We start from the raw sequence: 27,576 nt of genomic DNA on the forward strand, positions 1-27,576 counted from the left end.
CCTCTACTCGCGCTGGTCCACTATTCTCCGATGGTTTCAAACCGTTTGAAACTGATGCTAGAACAAACCTATTATGTATGAAGCAATTCCAAACCCACCTCGACCAAAACACTACAACGTAAATGCAGCGAAAAATAGAGTTAGCACCCAGGTCGTGTTATGCATATTTCATCAGCAATGAAAGGGATATTCTACAAGGTGTGCCAAATATCATAGAGATACATCGCTGGTACCTATGATTAATGCGATTCCTAATGCATTTCCACTGAAAATAATAACTCTTTGATTAGTGTTGGCGATACAATTCTTTTTTATATGCGTGTCCGCGAAGATTATAACTCCCAAAATATTTAACCCGAAAAGATTTAGTTCATAATAGATGCCGACGAAAACAATTATTTCCCTTTCTGTTTCTGTTTCTGTCGACGAAAACAATTATTTCTGAGAACTTTTTAGTAATTATAATTTTCGTGGACCCACAGAAGAAATGATGTTTTTTGCTGATACTCCTCAAAAAATGAATTTTTTCGCTAACACTTTATTAGGGATTATAATTTTCACAATCATAACGGCCTTTTTCGGAGTTATCCTTTTCGTAGGCGGCGGCGATATATTAAAACAACACTTACTTTGTAGATTTTTATTAATATTGCCTCGCATAATTCAATTAAAAAAATGTGTATCACAAAAATTTTTATAAATAACATGCTGGAACGAACATACCTTCTCCCTGAATAGAAGATAAATGAATATAACAATTTGGCAATAAGAATTAATTTAGATTTTTTAAATTTTCATATCTAAGCTAAATAATTTACATAATTTAATAATTGTTTAACTAAAAAGTATATCAGTTAGTTACATATACATAAAATATTTCGAAGGTCAGTCAAAGTTGCATTTACTTCTTTTTCATAATTAAATTTACTGAAAGTTTACAAAAGAAATCAAATAAATGTTTTACTCTCTGAATTATAATTCAGCAAAATATTCACCGGTTTCTCCAAAAACATATATAGGTATGGAAAAAGCAATAACCGAGACTAGAATACCAAATATTACAAAATCAAGCTGAATTGAAACAAAGATGCTATAAATATCCAACAATGCACAAGTATCAGATTCTTGAATATTTTTTGTATTTACGTCAGAAAACACTAGAATTGCTTATTATTTAACATCAAGAATATAACATATTTTTTCTTTAAAAATTATGTATACTCATATTAAAAAATCGACCCACAATATAAACATAAAAATACACATACACACAAACTACATACATCCAGTATTTGCTGACTCACTCATTTAGACAATCTTCAATTTTTAAAAAATTGAATAAGGTGTTACTCAATTACTCAAAGGAAGCTTCTGGTCCTTTTTTCTTCTAATATTAAATGTTTCTCTCGATTATATGTATGTTTCGCTAATCAGCCACTAAAGGTATTCTGGACATAATCCTCCCTTTTAACATTAAATATCCCTCCAACTGAACCAAATTACCTCAATTTTGATGTTATTCGAGGTTATCCCACATAATATATTATGTAACTTTCTCCTTTCTGCTTGTGATTGCATGATCTTTAATAACAGTAGAGCAATTTGTTTTTCATGATATATCGGCATTTGGTACTCTAGTTGAGGCATATCTTATTTCTCATGTTCGGTTATTTGACATTAAATGTTGGTATAATAGGATAGACTCTTGAAAAACACCAGTAGGATCTACTTCTTCTTCAGCCTGTTTGCATCCACTTCAGGACAAAGGCCTCTCCATGAGTTCTCCATTCTTCTCTGTTTTGTGCTATCTGGTGCCAGTTTCTCCATATTTTTGCTTTGATGTCATCTAGCCATCGTTTTTGTGGTCTTCCTCTACTACGATTGTGCTCACGTGCTTAATGTACAATGTTTTTCGTCCACCTTTCGTTATTTTGTCGTGGCACGTGTTCTACCCAGTTCCATTTCATTTGCGCAATTCTTCCAATCTTCCACCTATATCCTGCTCCGCACGTCCTTATTTCGGATATGCCCCCTCAGATATACTCCTAAAATAGCTCGTTCGATCGCCCTCCGTGTCGTTCTCAATCTATTGGCTGATTACTCTGTGTCATGGTCTCCATTCCATAGGATACCAGAGCATTTTCGACTTTGTAATTTTAGTGTTTGAGAGCTTATTTCTTTGCCCGTTTATTTTTGTAATTTGGCCCAAGTATGCAAACTGTTGTTTATTATATTATGTATCAGACTAAAAATAAAACAGGAAAGTCTATATTAACACACGTTGTACAGCTTGTCAAAAATATGGTGATACTTGGCGATTTTGTCCACTTGCGTAGAAAACTAAACTAAATTCCAATAAGACATGCGCTACATGTAAACAATGATTTTACTTGTTAAAGCTGTTCAAAATCTAACTACTCATTCCATAGTAACAGTGTAATATTAAAATCAGCTCATCGATTATTAGTTCTTAGTATATAGTATATAAATTATTGTAATCACTAAATACATAGATAGTGAAAAATAATATTATTAATTAAATTAATGAATAATTTACGCCATTATACAAGTAACTGTTATCCAAAAATATTCGAACACTTAACCAAATAGCCATCCCGTTCGTTGCTGGTAACGACATCGCTGTCAACTACTGTTTACATCTAGTGCATAAGCCATGCGAATAAACTGTAAGTGGGAACGCATTCAGAGAATTGTGTTTCTGTTGACTGCGCATCGTAGGTGGAGCTTAATATCAATACGGCCAAGTATCACCGTATATTTGACAAACTGTACTCTTTCTCTATCTTCCAGTAGAAGATAAAACTTTTCACTAAAGAAATTAGTTTTGCCACTACATGCCATACATCTCTCATACCACCTATACTTTAATCGCTGTTATTTTGTCCCTTCAGCTCCGTAGAACTTGATCTATCAGCATATAATTCACAAGTTTCTAAGGGCTGAAAAGACTAAAATTTATATAATTCAGGATAACAATATATGCCCACCAAAAATATACATATATAATGCGCTGGAAATGTTGATTATCAACTACGAAAGGCACAAATGACTTAATTATTTATATTCTAAAATAATAATCTACTTAGTAGAATTATATTTGGTTCTAAATTATTTTTAAAGTAATGCTACCTGGACTGGCCCCCTTAATTTGCAAATATACAGAAATGATAAGGAACCTAAATTCTTAAAATATATGAAGCATTGTAGCATAAGAAATTATAGATATTAATTCCTTTTTATTTTTCTAATTATTTCTACCAAGCCTGTGCTTAATCCGCTCACTTTGTTCTATTATGAATGTCATCAAAAATATCAATTTACTATTTAACAAAACACTAAAAATAAGATGTTTCCTAAAAAAATATCTTGGAATAGTAATAATTTTATTAAAAACTGATAAATTCTCCAAATTATATCACAGATCTAAATCTTAACTGAACACTTCTTCATAGATAGATTTGTCAATATAGTTATGCCTAACGAAATGGTAAAATAAAAGAGAGCAATTTTTTACAGTAATGGAAATCTTTTTTCGGAAGATAGGGACTTTCAATGCAATACGTTAGATTCTTGATTTACAATTAACCAGTGTAAATTTCAATATAACGTCGCGATGTTTTAAAATTAATTCATTTGTTAGATTGTAATCCCTTTACCGCTGGCTATCGCACAAACTATGCATGCAATCCGATGGGTCACCTCAGTTCAATGCAGTCGAACAAATGAATTAAATATGAAACATCGCGACATTGTCTTGAAATTTACAATGATTAATTGCAAATCAAGAATCTAACTTATTGCATTGAAAGTCCCTATGTTCCGAAAAAAGATTTCCAATACTGTATACTCAATAACACATTTGTGATAAAAACAAAAACAAAAATATACATAATATATATGTGTACATTCAACAATCATGACTAAACTTTACTGTCTATGATGAAGCTACAGTCACAAACAGCTACAGGAAATAAATAAAAATGAAAATATAATACACGAAATTTTGGGATCTATACTTTTAAAGAAAGTACATAACACCAGCAATTTCCGACATAATGACGACACTTAATAACAGCACTAATAGTGCTAGTGCCTGTGATGTGAACTAAAGTCAGCAGACTGAGCAACGAAACAACACCAAGTCCCGAAGATAGCCCCAAAGAAGGGGACGAAAGCTTGACACAGTCTGAACCAACTTGGTTCAACACAGGACTGCAGAAATTCGATATAAGTTTTCATAAAATATTGAATATACTTAGAATAATATAGATAATGACTTGCATTTTTTTAAGAATCATCTTTCTAATTAGGTTATAGGCAGCGACCTCTCAATATAATTCAGTGTTTCTGAAGCTGCATTTTACTAATACTAAATATACTAAGAAACAAAACAAAAAAAGTAGCAAAGCCGTGTTTAATACTATAGACTCATGGAATTCTGTAAATCATCCTTTTTTCAATACAGGAAAGATCAAAAAATATATGTACAATCTTACAGTGAATTTTATATACATATTATATGAAGAATTTTGTTAACTCTAATGAACCTATTTTTATATTATCAAAAATTTAGATGTGAGAAGGAATCATTTTACAATCAATCGAGAAATGAACACTCGATAGTAGGGATGGGAAAAACCTACCGGTTTGAACCTAAAACAGGTTTTTTTACTTCGCAATAACCGGTTTTGCCGGTTGTTTTTTGTCCCGGTTATAACCGGTTTTTCTTTTTAAAGTAAAAACCGGTTATTAGGTTTTTACGGTGATTAGGATTAGGTTAGGTATTATTTTGGATCCCAATCATAATTATTATTCTCAAGTAATTATTCAAAACAAAACCATAATTCTAATTTAATTTTATAAATACAGAAGCAAACTAAAAGTGCAAATTCACATCAGCCAGAAACAATAATTAAATTTTATTATAATATTTCGTTGAAAAGGTATTTGTAATCATAATATTTAATAAGAAGTGATCTGGTTGAAGTAGACGCAAACATCATCTATTTTTTACACTTGACTCTTGACATTGAAAGTGGGTGAATGACTTTTTCTGATTAGGTACCAAAAATAATGTTCTGACTATGAATATCGAATTAACGATTACGAATACGAATCTCCAAGGATTTCCCTACGTTTTCAAAACGATACACCCATACAGGAAGTATTAAATGAGTTAAAATGTACCTATTATACAAATATACAAACGTGTTAAATAATACATAACGGATTTTTTTGATGGTAGTAAAAATAAAAGATAAATTGCATTCTCCTATTTATTTTTAAGTGAAATATTTATGTTCAAATTATTTTTTTAATCCCATTTGAAAGAGTCTGGAAAATTTTTTATGAGTTGAAAGTTGGGGAATTTTTTGGGTTTGGGAGGAGGGGAAAATTGGTGGGTGTTTTAGGGGATTATATTTTTAAATGGTAAATTAAACATAATGTGCATTGTAAATGTAACATTGTAACCTATTGGATTAAAAAAACCAAAAACCGGTTTTTGGAAAAACCGGTTTTTTAGCCGGTTATAACCGCCAGGTTAAACCGCAAGAAAAAAAACCGGTATAACCGAAAACCGGTATTTTGTCAAAAACAGCCATCCCTACTCGATAGTCTTGTCTTGGGTTGTAAAAACTGGAGCAATAATGACTTTTTGTAGCTAAGACACCCCCCCCCGAACGCTTAAACACCCTTGACCACGCATTAATCACTTGATTGTGATGGTACATTTCACTGTTTCAATAAAGTTTTTTGCAAATACATTTATGGTATGCTACATAAACTTGAGTTTTAAACATTTACAAGAAAATGTATTTCAAAATACTAATCTTGGTTAATTAGTGTTGAGATACTGATGGTCTCACAACGTTTTCATTATAAAATGTTTCTTAAGGTTGTCGAATATTAGAATCTTCCGCTAAAACTTAAAATTAAGTTTTAAACCGATAATAAGATGTAAGAAAGGAAGTACGCAATGTTAAACATTAAAAAAGGTTCATTTAATAATTATGGTGAAGCTAATAGATTTTTTGAGAGGTCCCAGCTTATAGAATTTTATATTTATAGCCCAGAATAGTATACTATATAGTAGCAACAAAAAACAATCCGCTGAATGAAATTCCGTAAATAAAAATGGTTCCCGCAGTATTATCTTGGGCTAATATATCAGAAACTACAACTATGTGCTGCTTTCAAAACATTTACTAAACTTATATTAATATGGGTTATCTCTGTCCTTGACAAAATCGGAATCAGAGCTAGAACATTTGTCTCTTTCATCACCTTTACTCCACAATAAGCTTTTAAAAAGTATCTTAGAAAAAAATATTGACATCATTTGAGCTTTAAGGGATCCCGTAACTAAGGCGTTAGATCCTAGCTTTGCTTCCAATAACAATACATTAGGCAAAATCAAAGACAGTATTAGACGTTTCTGGAGAATCTATTAATAATATACACCTATAAGGCGTTTCAAAATTGGCGCCCATGATTTTGATATTTGGTCCAGGGTATTACAAATCAAAAATTAAGAATGAACTTCCAATTTTTTGCAATTCCTAATTATGCAAAATACTAACGGAATAAGTTAGATACAGTTAAATAATATATAAGTGAAAAGTGACTTACGTTACTACCTTTTCTTGAATTGAATATTTGAAAATTTATGACAGATAATTATAATTTTCAAAATTAGAAAAATATATTTAAGTGGCAAATTTTAGCGTAAAAATTTGTGGATTTGTACCAGCCCTCTTAGACATATTACCAAAAGTATGGGTATCAATTTTTATATACCATGCGTTAAATGAATAGTGGAACTGTTTTGTATTTCATTTACAATATACTGTCAGAACAAAAAGTATCCACAATAAAACAATATATTCATTTATTTTGGATCATGAAAGGCACTATTGCAATTGCCGAATATTATACTTATTCAAAATATATTTGGAAAATAGAAACAAAAACAGAGGGTTTATATTTCTGTTTATTGTTTTTAACAGATAGTTCCCGGTGAAGACCCTCATCATATAAAACTAGTATTTCACAGTATGTGTCACGAACACATCACTAAAAATTTCAATTACATATCTTTCCTATTTGAAGAACGTTTGGGCAGTTTTGAATGTAAAATCATCGGAGAAATTTATAATAGGAGCTATAATTTTGAGCTTTACCGCCTTTATAGTGAATCCGATATTACGAGGTCCATCAAATAAACAGGCTGCGGTGGCTAGGCTAAATAGAGAAAATGAACGAAATGGAGCCGCCGTAACACATTAATAATCAGAGGATGGAGTGAGAAGAAAAGGCAGGTCCAAAGCACGATTTAAGGACTAGGTGGTAGAGATGTTGAAAAAGTATGTATTCGTTACAAAGTACTCGTTACTTACGAATACCGAAAGTAACGATTACTATACAGAAGGGCAAATCGTTGCTTTGATTACTCTGATTACTTCGTTACTTCGTACTAATCGTATCAGAGCGAGTAACGACTATTGTATCTACTTATGGGCATAGCATATATAACGACTATTGTATCTACTTATGGGCATAGCATATATAACGACTATTGTATCTACTTATGGGCATAGCATATATAACGACTATTGTATCTACTTATGGGCACTTGATTACTTTCTACCAATCGTATACCAGCGAGTAACGGACGGGACCGGTATTTTACGAGTGTTATCGAATATCGTTGTCGGTATGAAGCGTTTTAAGGGTGTGAGGGTGAGGACTGAGAAATACGATCCTAGATATGATTACCGGTACTCAAATACAAAAGTAACAAAGGTAATCATAGTAATCAAATCATTTTTATCCCTTAAACAGATCGGTGAAGGTCGTTGTTATATGGGAATACTTATACAAAATACCTACCTACTGAGAAATACGATTCTCGATATGATTACCGGTACTCAAATACAAAAGTTACAAAAGTAATAATAGTAATCAAAGTAACGAATACTTAAATGATTACTTTATACAAAAGTAACGATTTGTAATCAAATAGTAATCAAATCATTTTTATCCCTTAAACAGATGGGTGAAGGTCGTTGTTATATCGGAATACCTATACAAAATACCTACCTACTGAGAAATACTACTCTCGATATGATTACCGGTACTCACATACAAAAGTAATCATAGTAATCAAAGTAACTAATACTGTAAATGATTACTTTATACAAAAGTAACGATTTGTAACGAATACTCGAAAGTAACTATAATCAACATCACTACTAGGTGGAGGAAGACTGACGAGTATTATGAGTACGAAATTGGAAAACCAAAGCGAAAAATAGGAACAGGCCAAGACCCACTATGACTGGGTATAAAACTTTCGGCTGATTTTAAGATTGTCATCTAAGCCATACTCCGATCTGCACATGCCGACCTTCTTCTCGACCTAGCTCTTGAGCTTGCTACAATCCCTAATCTGTTTGGGTATCCTATTTTTTTGGAAAAACCACACCACACCATCGATATTTGGAAGATCTATTCTCCTACTTATCACAACTAGTCTATTTTCCTGGATTTTACCTGGACATTTCAGCCCCCTTTTTACCCTAAGAGGTTAATAGTAGATATTTTCGAGGTCCATGCTTCGACACCATATAAGACAACTGACCATATTGTAACATTTATTAACATACTAGATTAAATTGGCTCAGAAAGTTGAAATACATTCTGAGTCCCTTTACGTCAGGCAACCCTTTGCTTGCTTGAGTCAGATGCCACAGTCGTCAAAAGGCGTTTTGCCCTACTTGAGTCAGGTGCCACTGTCGCTTTAGAGTTAAAGAGGTTCTTTTGGTATTGGCTCCATACTAAAGTAATTGACTATATATAGTAACACCAATACTGAATAACTAATAAATGAGTGGCAGTATTAATATAGTGATGTATATAGTGATTAAGGTGTCCTTTATATTGTGATTAAGTAATAGATTTTGGGATGCTATTATTGAGAATAGTGGGATATAGCGATAATTTTGAATAAATATCACAAGAAATGCCATGCAGTACTTACTGATGTACATTTTAAAGAATATTTGACTTACCAACAAGGACACCTTGAGTACAGACAAGGGCAGACTGAGAAATTAGAAAGACGGCATATGGCATCCGCAGCAAAAGTGTTAAAAGAATTAATTAACGTTCTTCCTAAAAGTATACTACTGCCCCTGGTGTGGTAATATGTATCACTAGTACAAAATAGCAAATTTTCTATTAAATAAAAACATAAAACAAAGTCAACATTTTATGTGGATATTTTTTGTTACTGAAAACAGAAAACAATTGCGAGTGGTCTTGTCTCGCAAATAGCACTTGAATTAACGGGCGAGAAAAATCTTATATCTATTCAGTCTTTACTTACATAAAGGTATTATTATTTGGCAATGTCACTGAAATAAAAAGAAAAATAAAATCTATAAATTTAGCAAACATTAAAATATTTGCAACTTTACGTATGTATCTCAGGTTAAACTAATAAAATCGTAAAATTTCCAGACTTCTCCTAATATAAAACAATGTCTAAGCATACGTCCAATAATTGTTAAACTTAATCTTTGATAATTGTTCATTCATTCTTTTTGTATATTATGTACCTAAGATCATTTTATTTTCCATAATATAGACTAAGTACTACTTAAAGCATGTTGTTTAACCCTTTGTTCGCAGATAAACTTAGCTGTACATTCAAAATTTATGAAAAAGATGATCTATATTTAATAATTTATCTAGGTATCGCTAGCACAATAGCTTAAATGTAAGTTATTCTTTGCATTTGTATTTCACTGAATAGTCAATGTCTGGTAATATGCGCAACAACAAAGGGTTAAATATTATATTATAATTTAAGCACTTAATAATAGAATTGACATTTTCAGAAATAAGTAAAAAATGTTTCTTGTTTATCGTAGAGGTAGAAAAATGTCAGATAACAAATTGTATATAATATTTTGTTAATGTTAAGTTCTAATAGTCTTATAAAAGATGTATACTGGTAAAAAGTATAGGAAAATTGTAAAATGTTTCAGGAACTATAGCTCTGCCAGTGTATAATTATTTTTGTATTAGTATATAATATATACCTATGCATGATGGCAAATTCATATTGTTGTGATTTCTTGAAACTGCTAACATCTACTGTCCTAATTGGAACTTGACATTCATTTATTTAATTTTATATGGAGAAGTGCGAAAGTTAAATGTTTATGTTTATACATCAACAGAAAATTCAAGTCTAGCTATATTTGATGGTCTGATTACCATATGGTATCGTTAGTTATGCTTCAAAACATCTCATGGTTTCTGTTTGATTAGAGAAAATTAAATATGTAGTACAAACATATTTATTGGTATCAAGATTTTAAAAAATGTCAAAAACAGAAAAAAATTTCCCAGAAAAAATCAAATCAAAATAAGAATATTAAAAAAATTTAGAACAATTTTCAGAACACAACTAATCAGAGATTTTTTTCTTGTTATAATTACTAAGAGTTCTCGCAAATATTCGCATAATACAAAAGTGAATGTATTTTTGACAAAAATATTTTCTGAAAAGAAATTTCTTTATTGAGTGGAAGGAGATTTGGACATTTTAGAAATAAATATTTCAGTAAAAATCAATGACCGTCAAATAATTCTTAATAATTACACTCTTATAAAAAAGAAATTTTTATAATACCACAATTTTATTATTTATAGGACAGTAAAAAAAAGTATTATAAAAACAATTATTTTTTAAGCCAAAATGTCAATTTTCAAAAAAAAAAGAGTTTACGATACTGGGAAACGAACCCGAAGCTCCTGGGTGAAAGCCAGGTATCCTAGCCACTAGACCATATTGTATGTTAGGTATGGAGATAAATACTTGGCATATAAGTTCTAGTGCAACGGTATTAAAATAACTATGATGTTTTGGAATAATAAAACTCAATACATCCGTGTAAAATCTGTTGGATATTGCATTGTCATCGAGTTATGAGCTATTCTGAAAATTTCAGGTCTCTAGCTAGTCGGGAAGTATGATTAAAATCGATTAAGAGATTTTTCCCGGACAAAGTGACAAAGAACAAGTGAAGTATATAAAAACGTTTTAAAATAGCCACCTTGATACATACGTAAACTATATTAGTGAAAAATATTGAAGGTATAATATATTCTTAGTGATTTTGCATAGCAATATATATAGAAAAGGAAAAATATATCTCTTACTTTTGTACCAAAAATATCAAGTAACAAGAATTACCCTGTTGAATATTTTTATTATTTTCAGATAGTTTCGGTTAATCTAAGGAAGTGCATATAATAATAAATAAAGTGAAATCTGAGAATAACAAAATACAAAGACTTCCCATTTTTGGATATGCTAATTAATACCTTTATTTGACATATTAAGTAGCAGTACACTTATTTTAGGGTTTTATCATTTTTACCATTTTTTTTAAATATCGAATGTAATTTCAAAAAATATGTGGCCAAATACACAGTTAATAAATCATAATCAAATCGAATCAAAGCAGTATAAATAATAGAGACCAAAAAAATAAGATATGAGACACAAGGGCAAAAATAAAGGAAATTTAATGCAAAAAGAAATCTCTACACCCCATGGGTAGAAGGTTATTAGATTATATACACGAGGCAAAATAATATATCCAAAAATAAAAAAAGAATTACTGAAAAAGGTGACTTTATCTAAGAAATAAGAATAATATGAGAACCATAAAAAAACAAAGGTGATAAATTAAATCCTAACGATATAGGAAAAAATTAATAATATTTAAACAAATTACAAAAGAATGTAAGAAAGAATGAAAGAATTACATTATGTCTCATACCTCTTATCAAATCATTATTATTAATTAACTATCCTGTAAATATAGGTAATCGATGAAGTTATACAAAAAAATGAATGAATCAACTATACAAAAACGAAAATAAAGACAAATCAATTTAGTCTCAAGAATTAACAAAAAAAACGAATAAACAAATAGGTAAATAGTTATACAAAAGAGACAGTAATTTTTAATTCACAGTATTATGTAATGAAGAGAAATATGTATGCATCTCAAAATCCAGAATACATAATATCATCTAAAAGTGCAAATTATAAAGATATCTAGTCTATCATTAAATAGGTCTATACTAAATTTACAATCAAGATGCAGTAGAAATAAACAAACCAAAACACGTTAAATGCTACTAGAAGCACTCCCGAATCATAATTTACAATGTATATACGTTGTAAATCCCAAATAATGATTTTCAAAGTTTATACATTGTAAATTATGATTCGGGAATGCTCCTAGTAGCATTTAACGTGTCTTGGTTTGTATATTTCTACTGCATCTTGATTGTAAATTTAGTATCGTGTTAGGAAGATAGTAATTTGGGAGGTTTTTATTAAATCACTAATGAAAGGAGAAAATAGAAATAGATACTGCAGAAAATGGGAGATATAAAAAATTGGAAGCTCAAAGAAGTGGAAACGAGTGGTTCAGAACCCCTATGTAAGACACTTGAAAGTTTAAAAACTCTTGTATATATTGTTTTCGACTGCCTTTTAAAATCTGGCCCAATAATGGAATTTCTTGAAGTCAACAGGGTTATTCCCAAAAAAAAATTATACTTAAGATTTTTCAACTGCAGCAACAACATTTCACAGTATAAAACAATACAATAATACTAATAAACTATTTACAAAATACATCTGAGGTAATTTCAAGAATACGGGTCTAATGCCAAGGTCACAACCATTCATGATTAACGAGCTTAAAAAATACTGCCACACTTTATACACAATGAGTTCAATTTGGACTCTGGACTGGCAGTTGAATGGCTAAATTCACATTGGATTTCTCAAAAACACCATTTTGAAATTTACCCCATGTAGGAGCATTATTTCTATATACACTGTGTTTAGTTTTCAATTAGATATGCAGACTTAAAAGGGCAACACTGCCGGCTTCCTACATTCAATAAGTTATGCGATATTATTATAATTTATAGACATGTAAACGTGAAGAGTGTCGGCATATTCAATAAGCTATGCTATATGATTACAATTTATAGACATGTATTTATAAAGAGTAAGAGTGTAAGCGGCATAGAGTATCAATTTCATATTCAAAATACAGGTGACTATTTTTTTAGTTTTTGAATATTCTTTTAAAAATCCTTACTTGTTAATTGCTTGAATTACTCATTAATTAAATTAACGGGATTATTTTTAACTAACTATGCATTCAGTGACTATAATTTATGTACTATGCAATAAAAACTAATAATCCAGAAAAGAGAAAAATTAATAAAGTGATTTTAATAACATACTGTTACTATCGGAGTAGATAAATTTTGAACATCTTTAACAGTTAAAATACAATTTTAAGAATTTCAGAAGCCGCTTTTTAGATAACCACTTGCTTGTAATTTAACTATCGTATTGCGTTACCTACTCCTTGTAAATTAGTAATTTCGGAACTTAAAGTATTCCTTTGAATCTGCTGATGGACTCGATACTATAGTGGAATAATAAGCAATGTTGCCGATTTTAGTGATTCCTTCAATGTGGTGTATCTAATTAAAAACTAAACGCCCTGTATGTTAAACATATGTAACAATATAAACATTAACAAATTATTGGAACATTTTATACTCCACATAATTTACAGGATAAGTCTGATATTGAAATCTTAATAATCTTAATAATGGAATACATATATCTTCGGTGGTATGATGTATGATGCAAGTGTTTTACTTATACTTTAGAACATAAATCAGTTTCTATATTACTTACGACTTTGGTAGTGTGATACAATTATTTATAGTCTCACATCAAATACACCTCATATTTTCCTTAAAAATATATAACAGCAAATCAAGGTGTACTTCTGAATGCATGAATAAATTTAGGGAATTTTAAATATACATATAATAAATCACTGAGACTGAGTTAAGTCATATTGCAATATATCACCTATCTTTAGCTTCCTCGTTTTTCTTCTTGTTCCGGATGTTTGTTATCATCATGGCTATCTTAACTTTTACAGTTACTAATTTCTTACATTTACAAAATAAATAATGCTTATAGGCTCTAAGCATGCCCCTTTGGACTTTTGTATTAGTATTATTGTACAAATTAATAGTCTGATACAGTCTAAATTTAACGTTTTTCTTTCTTTGAGTTTTCAATGGTTCGTTTACAGTTTATCATACTGTTTAACTATTCAACATGAAGAAAAGCTATTGTATCAAACGGATAAATGCTTTTTGTACATATTCCTTGATACATAGTTTTATTTTCATATTTAATTGACTGGAATAGTAAATACAAAGCAAATTCTATTGAATAATATTTTCAAATTATGAAGTGGTACAGTAAACTTCCCTTAATATGGCATCCAACTTTCTCTCATGTTTTTAACCGCTGTGTCTAGGTACACGCTAACGTGTACGCAAATAAAAAAGTTAGGTACACGCGAATTTAAACTTCATCAAGCCAGTGACGTCATTATTTAGCGTGCGCAGTGGCTGTATATTTTGGTACACGCTATTTTGATATGTTTAGTGTTTGTTTGATAGAAAAATATTTGTTATTAAGGGAAGGGAAGGGAAGCAGAACTATTCAGATGTTTCAAACTTAATTGTAATAAATCAATGTGTATAGTATAAAAGTATATATTCAGGTTAGCAAAATAAATATTTAGTTGACATGACATGTACAAAATACTGTTAAAATAATTTTTATACGTAAGTTAATTACACCAGTTTATAAACTAATGCTGTTGTGTTTATTTCTATTTATACAGGGAAGTTGAACTTGTTACGATTTTCATAGAAAATTGGTTATAACTTTGTAAATATCCTGTATAACATAATAAACCTTTATATTTTTGTGATGGGGACATTAGGAACATTTCGAACATAAAATAAAATATAGGGTGTTCCATTTAAAAAAAGCATGTTTGGTCTGCCACTATGTTATCAGACGCCCTGTAACATTCTAATTAATTTTGTAATATGAAGATCAAAGTTTGCTACAATTTTTGTTACTAACTTTTATTGCTATCTATTACTATAGCGGATCTACTGATCTGTATCACACTAATCAATCGCCGTGTATATTTTATCTTAATTATTTTACTACCCTACGAATTTTTGTCTCTTATCTTTTTCGTACTGTTTAAAAATGTTGTTAAACTCGTTAAAAGAACTAAATAATTTTCCACACTCCATAATTAATTTAAAAACAAACACTAAATAAATAAAAAATAAGAAATCTGTTTACTAATCAATATTAAAATGTAAGCACAACGCGATTAGACAAATCTAAACTCACTCTGACACTCGCGATATTCTGAAAGTTAGCGTGTATGCAAAAAACCAATAACAGTGCACGCTACATAGTGACGTCACTGACTTGATGACGTTTCGCGTGTACCTAACTTTTTAATTTGCGTACACGTTAGCGTGTACCTAGACACAGCGGTTTTTAACCTGCTAGTAGATTCAAAATCTGGCACAACCTTTTTGAAAGTGGGGCCAGGGAAATTGGCTTTAAAGTCAATGAAGATAAGACATAATAGTTACCAAAGATCCAGGAAAAGTTGTAGCAGTATGGACTTGGACGCTGAACCAGAGTGAAACAACAAAATTATTAGACTTAGAATGAAAGATCCTCTGGACGATATTTGGGCCTTGTAGAGATGAGATGACATGAGAGTGGTGATAAAGACACAACCAGGAACTCCAACCACTCTATGGAGATGAAACCATAGTATGATACATCAAGAATGATAAAAGACTACTAAATATAACCTTCTGGGAAATGCCCGATGGCAGATCAGTTGGTTGCCCAAGAAAAGGATAGAAGGATGGAGTAGTGAGTGATCTGCGTAAGATGGGGGTGCAACAGTGGGAGATTATTGCGCAAGACTGGCAAGTTTGGAGGAAAATAGTATAAATGCTGCCAAGACTCACTAAGAGTTGTAGAGCCAAGAAATTAGAAGCTGGTATATTGATGACATACATATAATGTGCTTGTATGGATTTCCAAGACTCTACAAAAAGTAATTATTTAGTAAAGAAATTTTACACAACAGTTATCAATATCATCCTATAATCCAGAATATTTTATATCCATCAATCCAGTTTCAATTTTTGAATGTGGCAGATTAAAGAAATTTTACTCTATTTGCAAAGTAATATTGTAAAATAAAAAAAGTACCACTCAGAAAATTAATAATTTCAAAACTGTATGAGTTGGAAGATTGGTATCTTTTGGAGGCATCCAATAAATTTGTTGTTCTTATTCTTCAAAACTGTAAGTAGGGCTATTAAACACAATGCTTTGTCAGTCACTGTATTATTTGTGCTTGTAGGTTTTTGAGTGTGAATTTGTAGATACCTGTACATGTCTGATACTAAACTAAAATCACAATAAAGATGCACTAGAAATAAACAAACCAAGACACGTTGAATGTTACGAGAAGCATTCCCAAATTATGATTTACAAAGTTGATACATTGTAAATCATGATTCGCTAGTGCTCCTCGTAACATTCAACAAGTCTTGGTTTGTTTATTTCTAGTGCATCTTTATTGTGATTCTAGAATAGGCGATAACCTTTAAATCTTGATAATGTACTGATATTGTATAGACTCACATATAGTGGCTAACAAAAAAGCTTTTTTAATGTGGGCTAAAAAAGTAGTTAAAAATAAAGACAGAAAAAGAAATTTTTCTAGGAAATATTAATTACTTACTACAGACTACTTATGCTTTTACCAACAGCTAAAAACATAAAAATTTAAATGTTGTAAAGTACACCAGAACATATAAAGAATGTTGTATATTTTAACTATATATTTTTTTTCAAGATTTTATTCAGGTACTCAGAACTGGAAGGCCTAGCTTGAAACATTAATGCAGAAATTTTAACGTTCGCTAAACTCAATTGGCTAGTTATGTTAGTAAGTAATTTTGCCAATTTGGTAAAATTGACAAAAAAAATAATTACTAATTAGTTAATAATTACTAAATAGTTAGTAATTTAGCCAATTTTGGCAAAATTGGCCAAAAACAAAAAAATTACCTACTAAAATCACTAGCCAGTTGTGTCTGAGTTTAGCGTACCAACTATACTTATATTAGAGTTTGAACTGTCATGTTGTTACCTTGCACCACAGTAAGACCATTCAGATTTCAAATGTATTTACTTATCTGTAAATCTGTAATCAAAAAAATTAAACAGACATTTACAATGTGTAAATTTACTTTTTAACTTACATTAAATTATAGTGTTAGTGTTACTTATACTATTAATTTTGATTTTAGAATATTAGCAAGGTTATTGCTGTGAGTTTACATAGTTTGGAATTGTATTGATATTTTTTTATCATTTTAAAGAAAAAAAAATACCTTGAACCAAAATTCCGTACAGCTCAAGATCTGAAACAAAATTATCAGCCATCAAATTTGTCATATATTAGGTGTGCCCAAATATTCATATGTGACTAATTTGTATTTTACAGTATTGTAAAATAACAAATACAAAAATTACATTTAATACTAAAATTTGAATCAAAACGTAAATTTTTAATAAACCACAAGTAGTGACATTAAAAATATTATACAAATATGGTAAATTTTAGATTTTTAATTATAAGTACTGATGAGCATGAAATGTTTTCTTTCACAAAAACAACATGAATGCAAAATTTGGTTTCCTCTATAAATTTCAGTATTTTGTTATAAAATACAAGGAACCTGTATATAATTTTGAATAAATTTACACATAGCAAGTTATCTTCCTATTATACAAAATGAAAGTAATTAATTATACTATCAAGTTTTTTGATAGGAGTCAAATAATAGATATGAAAATTTTCAAAAAAAAATGTGTTTTTAGTTATCCATAGAGAACTTGACAATATTTGGAATGTTAAGACTATGATTACAAAGTAGCCTGCATCCTATAGAATCACCCCTTGAAGAAAATATTACAATAGTGCTGGTTGTAGTCATATACTAAAATGAATGTGTACCTGGATGCTATAATTTGTGGTTGCTCGTTAGCCATGTAAGTCCTTCATAAAGACCATCCCCAGTTGTAGCACATGCTGGTTGGACGTACCAGTTCCTATCTCTAATCCTTGTGAGGCCGAGTTTCTCTTGGATTTCGTGAGGCTTCATTGCCTCTGGCAGGTCTTGTTTGTTGGCAAAAATGAGTATTATTGCATCTCTCATCTCTCTGTCATTTATTATACGATGAAGTTCTTGTCTGGCTTCATCAATTCTATCTCTATCAGCACAGTCCACAACAAATATCAGACCCTGAGTTCCTGTATAATAATGTCGCCAGAGAGGTCTGATTTTATCTTGTCCCCCAACATCCCACACATTGAATTTAACATTTTTGTAGGTCACTGTTTCCACATTAAATCCCACTGTTGGTATTGTTGTTACTGACTGTCCTAATTTAAGTTTATATAATATTGTTGTTTTTCCAGCAGCATCTAAACCAAGCATTAATATTCTCATTTCCTTATTACCAAAAATTTTTGACAGTAACTTTCCCATTTTTAACAACAAAACTGTGCACTTTTCCTTACCTAAAAATAAGTTTTATAAGGTCAACAGTTTCTTTTACAATATTATAATTGAATCTGTGTTTGAAAAACCAGATATGTCCACAAAAGCAAGGTTGTGGAAAAGTACAAAAAACATCTCAGGGTTGCCGGGTTTCCGTCATTTCAGAAAAATTTCTCAACTCTCTAGGTCTAGGTTCATTTAGAATGTTGAATAGGGTCGAGTTTAGCTTGAAACGTGTGACTCTATATCTAAGGTTAGTAAAAATGCAAAAAAAACGAAAATCGATTTTTTTTTGGACACATCAGGTTTCTCAAACAACATATTCAATTACGAGCACAGACCCATAAAACGTGTATTGGACCAAAACCAATATACACTCTGGGCCAAAATTAACGGGCCACCTTAAAAATGGGTCATTTTTGATGTCTTATATCTCCTAAACCTGTTGTCTGATTTAAGTGATTTTTTTTTATGTTATAGCCTTATTCCTTGACAATATTGCTATAATATTATTGTTGCTAAACAGGTAAATTTTCATTGTATACCGGGTTTACGAATCAAACTGTGTTTTTTTTCTTAAAGTTTGCATCACCCTGTGGAATATTCTAGCATTTGTAGAATATTGAAATTGAAAAGCTAACTATAGCCTCATGCTTTCTCAACATTTTGTTGTTTGATTTATTCGCTTATGTTGGATAATAAAAAAGTTAGGTACTTTAACAACTAGACATGTTTTTTATCAATACAGGGTGTTTTTAAAAAATTTTGGCAAAGTTTAAGGGGTAATTCTGCATGAAAAAATAATGACAGTTTGCTTTATAAACTTATGTCCGCAAATGCTTCGTTTCCGAGATAGGGGGTGTTGAACTTTTTCTGACAAACTCACGATTTATTTATTGCTTTAAAACCGGTTAAAATATGCAAATGCAATTTGGTGGGTTTTATGACGTAGTTATTGCATATTTTTTGACATACAATTAAGAATTTAATATTCACCATTGGCGCGCATACGGGTAATATGAGCCATCATATTACCCGTATGCGCGTCAATGGTGAATATTAAATGCTTAATTGTATGCCAAAAACTGTGCAATAACTACGTATTAAAACCCACCAAATTTCATGTGCAGGTCTCAACCGATTTTAAAGTAATAAATAAATCATCAGTTTGTCAGAAAAATTTCATCGCCCCCTATCTTGGAAATGAATCATTTGCGGACATAAGTTTATAAAGCAAACTGTCATTATTTTTTCATGCAGAATCACCCCTTAAACTTTGCGAAATTTTTTTAAAAACACCCTGTATTGATAAAAAACATGTCTAATTGTTAAAGCACCTAACTTTTTTATTATCCAACATAACCGAATCAATCAAACAACAAAATTTTGAGAAAGCATGAGGCTATAGTTAGGTTTTAATTTCAGTATTCTACAAATGCTAGAATATTCCACAGGGTGATACAAACTTTAAGAAAAAAACACAGTTTGATTCGTACACCCGGTATACAATGAAAATTTACCTGTTTAGTAACAATATTATTATAACTATATTGTCAAGGAATAAGGCTATAACATTTAAAAAATCACTTAAATCTGACAACAGGTTTAGGAGATATTTAGGACATCAAAAATTACCCATTTTTAAGGTGGCCGGTTAGTTTTGCCCCAGAGTGTATAACCCAATTTTATTTTTCTGAATTAGAATTTATTTAACCCTTAGACTACCACAATAGTGAAAATAAGAAGTTCCTTCCAGCTTCAAATATTTTTATCCTATATACAGGGTGTTTCATAATTAATTGGAAATATTTTAACTGTAGATTCTTGGGCTCAAAATATTAAGATTTAACCCAAATCACTTAAATAAAATGTGGCTCCTTACTGAGTTACAGGGTGTTTTATTTAACAATTTAAAAAATATTTGTACCCAGTACTTTAAAACAGTTTGACATATCCTTGTCATATTTGGCAGCAAGTGTAGGTACTGTACACCCTACTAAATTATGTTAAACAAACATTTCTGGCAATTACCAGAGGCATACAATGGGGGAAAGTGAATGGTTGACCCAAATTCTACTCCTCTGGCAGAATTGCTATTTTAGTGCAATTGTTGGATTTTGCAATAGGTACTTTCTATGTTAATAATATACTCTTCATTCGTAACGATAAAGTCATTAGTTTTCGAGATATTTGATGTTAAAAATGAAACGGCACAGTTATTCTGATTAATGTATTACGCCCCTTCATTTGTAAGTTGAAATATATCTAAAACTAATTATTTTCTCGTTACGAATGAAGAGTGGGTATATTTTTTACGTAGAAAATATTGGAGAATCTAAAAATTATGCCAAAATAGCAGTTCCGTTTGACATGTCCTATCACAGGCAAAATGTGTAGGTACTGTACATCCTACTAAATTATGTTAAATAATCGTTTCTGGCTACTACCAGAGGCATACGACATGGGATAGTGAATGGTTGACCCTTCCCATATTATATGCCACTGACAACTGCTATTTTATTTATTTATTTTCAACGGGATGCTGCCCAAAAGGACTACAATTATATAATACAGGGTGGGCCAAAGAAAACAGTCCACCTCGACATTTGGCAGCAGTTACTAGACTCCAACAACTCAAACTACAACATTTTAGTATAATTTTTAGATTCTCCAATACTCTCTATGTAAATAATATACTTTTCATTCATAACGATAAAATCATTAGTTTTAGAGAAGTTTGAAGTTAAAAACAAAGGGGCATAATACAGTATACTCTCTCTATAACAAACACGAGTATTGCAAAGTTTCGCTTATAACGGCGTACATTAGGTGTCCCATGAAATTCCTATTGAACTATAACACCTATAACGAGGTATATTTGGTTATAACGAGAGAAAATCAGATCGAAGAACATGTTTTTTAGCAGTTATGGCCATAAATAAATACCCCAGCTACCTGTATACAGAAATGACTAAAATCTGTGTGGTTATCGAGACCAGTGATATAATAAACTCCACCGCCTGTCAACTTCTTTCTGTTTATTCACTGATTCTTTTTCAAGAGCACCATTCAAACAATATTTAGCATCTTATATTGCTCAGAATGGCTTCACTAGGGGAGGTTAATCTTTTAGAAAACTACATATTCATATGTATGCACAATATTATTGTTGTCTGATATAACGAGATCGGCCTATAACGAGGTAATTAGTCTGTCATTTCAATTCTCGTTATAGAGGAAGTCTATTGTACATTAATCAAAATAAGTGTGCCGTTTCATTTTTAACTTCAGAAATCTCGAAAACTAATGACTTAATCAGTACAAATGAAGGGTATATTAATTGCATCCAAATTATTGGAGAATCGAAACATTGCAGTAAAATTGCAATTCCACCAGTGGCGGAGAATTTGGGAAGGGTCAACCATTTACTTTCACACATCGTATGCCTTTGGTAGTAGCCAGAAATATTTGTTGAACATAATTTAGTAGGGTGTACAGTAACTACACTTGCTGCCAAGTATGACAAGGATATGTCAAACGGTTTTAAAGTACTGGCTACAAATAATTTTTCAATTTTTAAATAAAACACTCTGTAACTCAGTAAAGAGCACATTTTATTTAAATGATTTGGGTTAAATCGTAATATTTTGAGCCCAATAATCTACAGTTAAAATATTTCCAATTATTAATGAAACCCCCTGTATACACATACAAGAGAGAATCAATTTTTGATTCTCATGGCTGTAGAATCAAATTGCCTGTGTATCACGGCATGCTTCTCATGGCAGTCAACCTGTTAACTATTACATATTACACAAATATCATTAGGCTAGTTATTTGATACTATGTGGTTTTTCCAATTAATTAACAACATTTAATACTTTTATCACCTATAATAATTATAAAATAAACAAAAAGAAAAAGTAATATCTGGTGCAAATGAATGGAGCCATTACATATTTTTTCTGATTGCTTTCTGCATTAATTCTTTAATGCACACTTGACGATATACAAGTTAATTTTCAAAAAAAATTATATGAGATTTTATTGAACAGATAAATATTTATCACCCATTGTGTGATGGTCCAATTAATTTGCACTAGACAATGCGTTTTCTTTTTGTTTATTTTATAATTATTACAGTTGATAAAAGAATTAAATATTGTTGATTAATTCGCAAAACCACATAGTACCAAATAAGCTAATTGTATCTGTTTAATTTGTAATAGTTAAATATAAATTCTAATTCAGAAAAATAAAATTATGTTACATATTAAGTTTTGGTCCAATACATATGCATCTGGGCTCTTAAATTAGAATATGTTTTAGAAAGGAAATATTTTGTCATTTATGCTGTTTAGTATTATCTTATCTTGCATTAAATTTATTAACAGTTGAAATTAAGTGCAATGCAAAAACTGGGATAAAAATAGTTATATGATAAAGGCAGAGTTAAATAAATACTTGAATCAGTCATTTTAAATACAACATAATATATCCACTGAAGTACTTTGAGAAAACCATTTTAAATAAATGCAATATACTGTTTAAGGGGGCAATTATTGTGGCTTGGTACTTATTTATATAAAATATGTAACTCCTTTGGGAGTTGGATTAGTGCAATTTTTTCACAAAATAGTTAAGGCTGGTAGAAACTCGATGGAAATATTATAAACATATTTTTGAGACAAAATGTGGATAATATGTTGTTTTTAAAATGACAAATTCACTTTGAGGCATATAAGGAGTATAACATGCTAAAAGCAGGACAAATATTTAGTAACATTATACAGGGTGATTTATTAGTGGAGTAAAGCTCCGTAGATCCGTTATAGTAATAGATAGCGATAAAAGTTAATAACAAAAATTTTAGCCAACTTTGAGCTTCACATTACAAACTTAGTTAGAATGTTACAGGGTGTTCGATAACATAGTAGCAGACCAAACTTATGTTTTTTAAATGATACACCCTGTATTTTATTTTATATTCGAAATCTTCTTAACTTCTCCATTACAAAAATATAAAGGTTTGGTATGTTATACAGGGTGTTTACAAAGTTATAACCAATTTTATATGAAAATCGTAACAAGTTCAACTCCCTGTATAAATAAAAATAAGCACAACGGCAATGGTTTATTGATGCCTATTTTTTTATTTATTGTCAAAATTTTCATACATGATTGATATTGCTAATTTTCTTTATATTGAATATAGGATGAGTCGAAACGCAAGTACATTATTTTCTCAGTAATTTTAAATGGAACACCCTGTATTTTATATCACTATCGAAAAGTACCATTACCATACTCTAATCTGCATACAACATTTCCTATGTCTAAATTTATTAGTTTTCGAGATATTTTTATTTTTCCATGGACCAGTAGCATGGTCACCCAGATTACCAGAATTTAATAAACTGGACCGATTTTTTTTGGGGTTACTTTAATAATGAAGGTTATAAAATGCCTCCAACAACAAGAGATGAGATGAAAAATAGAATACCTACAAAGTGTATTTTGAAGTGTTAATTTACAAATGCTTAGTAGTGTAAGTAACCCATTCAATGACCATTTTTAGGCATGCATAAATGTGTTAGGGAGGTCATTTTGAACAACTTATGTAATTAAATATTTAAAATATTTTATTAAAAGTAGCTTTTAATTTTTTCAAAAATGTTGTATTTTGTGTTCATGTTTTTTTTTTGTAAAATTTTTTACTGATAAATTATTTTTTGTTCTTTATTTGTTAGGTACATTGTTACATTTACATACAAAAGTAGTTTTTAATTGTTTTCACAAAATGTTGTATTTTGTGTTTGTTTTTTTTTTAATTTATACCTAACTAATAAATTATTTTTCTTTCTTTATTTGTTACACTTATATACAAAAGTAGTTTTTAATTGTTTCAAAAATGTTGTATGTTGTGGTTATGTTTTTTTTGTAAAATTTATTACTAATAATTATATTTCTTTTTTTATTTGCTACATTGTTACATTTATTACCAGATTGATAATAATCAGTAATCATAAATTGTCAGTTTTAGACAATTCAGTCATGGCTTACTTAAAATTTGGAAAGATTTAGAACCATAATTAATAATAATTTGCTCTGAAAAGTGAAAATATGTCGAAAACTAATAAACTTAGACATAGGGAATGTGGGCAACTTACAGTTTAGGGCAACAAGTGTACAGTGTTGTCATATTTTTTTTATAATTTAGACCTTGTTTCATAGGCGTAACCAGGATGATCCTAAGGGTGGGTTACAACTACTGGAAAGGGCGGGTTACAACTACTGGAAGGTCTCTGAGGGGTATGGTGTTAAGCGTATAGAGCTCAAAGTCCATCCCAATGGGGGGGGGTTATAACCCCCAAAACCCCCCGGTTACGCCTATGCCTTGTTTAAAATATTATTTTTTATAATTTAGTTTAGTTAAATTTCAGTTTAATTTAGTGCACTCTTAGTCTTACTTCATAGGTTAGTTTATTCATTTAACTAAGTTAGTTTCCTTTTATTCCTACTATTTACTATTTTAGATAATTTATTATTTACATTTTAGAAATCTTTACATTTTTTAGTGTTTCTATTAACTGTTGATTTTTATATAATTTTAATACTTTTACTATAGTGTCTAAATGACATAGATATTTCTGTTTATTTTCTGATTTCTATCTAACATCTGTTTTTGATTTTTAACACATTCGCGGACACGCTGTCATTTTATACACATATTCTTATGGAGTAAATGACTTCATATGCAGTCATGACCGCGAATGTGTTAAATTATATATTGTTTCTTGTTTCTATTAACTATTGATTTTTATATAATTTTAATGTTTTTAATATAGTGTCTAAATGATATTATCGATGATTCTATTTATTTTTTGATTTCTATCTAACATTAATTTGTTTTTGATTTTTAAATTATATACTGATTTTGAATTTTAGATGTTACAGTAAGAAATATTTTATAATATGGCAACACGGTCAATATTTTTACTTTACATCAAATGTCAACTACAAATTTGGTTATGTTTGGTTGCCCTAAACTGTAAGTTGTCTGGGAATGGTATATAAAAATTAAAGTACAGTAATGGTACTTTTCGATAGTGATATAAAATACAGGGTATTTCATTTAAAATTACTGAGAAAATAAGGTACTTGCATTTTGACTCACCCTGTATGCAATATAAAGAGAATTAGCAATATCAATTGAAATTTGAATTTATGAAAATTTTGACAATAAATAAAAAATATGGCATCAATAATCCATTGCTTTTGTGCTTATTTTTATTTATACAGTGAGTTGAACTTAAGATTTTCATATAAAATTGGTTATAACTTTGTAAATACCATGTATAACATAACAAACCTTTATATTTTTGTAATGGAGAAGTTAAAAAGATTTCGAATATAAAATAAAATACAGGGTGTTTCATCTAAAAAAACATTAGTTTAGTCTGCCACTATGTTATCGAACACCCTGTAACATTCTAATTTATTTTGAAATGTGAAGCTCAAAGTTGGCTACAATTTTTGTTATTAACTTTTATTGCTATCTATTACTATAACTGATCTACGGAGCTTTACCCTACTAATCAATCACCCTGTATTATGTGAATATTGATAGGACTAAATTACACTACTTAATGTAAAATTTAAATATCCAAAAATTGCCTTGAAACAAAATATTAATACTACATTCTCCCCTTCCTATTTAGTTTTCTTCTAGATAGTTTTTGGCAGACACATGATATTGCTAACTTTATAGGTATAGCGTTTTTGTCATTTAGGCCGATATTGTTTAGTGGAAATAATTATGTTTGTATAATTTCCTTGACATTAGCTTTTCATTACATATCATTCCAAAGTTGGGTCCATATTTTTTTTTGTGGGTGGTTTATACATCTACATGTTCTAAACAATATGTGGGTTTTCCCTCATTGTGTTTATTGAATAAGAACACTACATGGTCTACACAAGCAAAGTATACTTATTTGTGTTAAAATTCTTGCATTTATTGCATAATATAATTTATTTTGGTAGATGGAGTCATAGGGATGTTAAAAGTCAATAAATAACATAACAGTTTTCTTTCAAGTAAGTCTACATTTATTTTAATTAGAATATTTGACTTCTAGTGGCACTTCCTTGTCTAAAACTATATTTTCTTTATATTCTCCTTATCAATTGATTTCCCTATCTAAATTACATGTTTCAGATCAACTTATAGAAGTTTTGCAAGTGTAATCATGTTTTAAAGATACATAGACCACATTAATGTACTGCACCACTATTAAGAGGTTTTTGTCACCCCATAATGACTATATATCTTCACTAACAGATTATATTTCCCTTATTTGAAATATATTATACAGAAATTATTATTCAGTCTCTCCTGTAATTATTTTATTATTTGGCTATTTTATGACTTCTCTAGTTATTGTCTGTGGGTTTTAATTCTTCTGGATATTGTCCTTGTGTGTTGTCTTGTGTCTGCAATCTTTTTATGTAGATTTATTAAAGTTAACAACTTAAAAAATTAGATTAAAGAGAAAATATTTAATCAAGCTATGGGCCTAATACGCTCGAATAGCTACACTATTATCTTTATTGTAATTAAATGTGTGTAGAGGTAATTAGTGATTAATAATTAGATATACAAATAAATCAGGAAATTCTCACTTGACTATCTTGACATCCACAGATATTTAGACATGTATCATGTTCCTATGGCGATCGTATAACGGAACTAGATTGACCCTTGGAATTTCCTTATGTAATATATTGCAATATACACTACTTAATCATTTAATCCACTAATAAACTATTATATTTACAAAAACAATTCATTACACCACTTTTTTAACGAAATAATACACTCCATATTGGTTTTCTGCCGGACAGGACAGCCGATATTCTCTGACTGCGCAGAGATGTCAC

The 27,576-nt window shown here is 30.1% G+C and overlaps 1 protein-coding gene across 1 annotated transcript; it reads right to left on the reverse strand.

The window, feature by feature from the left end:
- Nucleotides 1-625: 625 nt before the first annotated feature.
- LOC114344883 (ADP-ribosylation factor 6) lies at nt 626-27,576 on the reverse strand. Its single transcript, XM_028295706.2, has 2 exons — nt 27,319-27,576; nt 626-18,653 (listed from the first exon to the last, which is right to left on the reverse strand). The coding sequence occupies exon 2, from the start codon at nt 18,619-18,621 to the stop codon at nt 18,094-18,096; it is 528 nt and encodes a 175-aa protein (XP_028151507.1). The 5' UTR covers nt 18,622-18,653; nt 27,319-27,576; the 3' UTR covers nt 626-18,093.

The sequence above is a fragment of the Diabrotica virgifera genome, chromosome 10 (assembly GCF_917563875.1).
Source record: "Diabrotica virgifera virgifera chromosome 10, PGI_DIABVI_V3a".
Taxonomy (NCBI): domain Eukaryota; kingdom Metazoa; phylum Arthropoda; class Insecta; order Coleoptera; family Chrysomelidae; genus Diabrotica; species Diabrotica virgifera.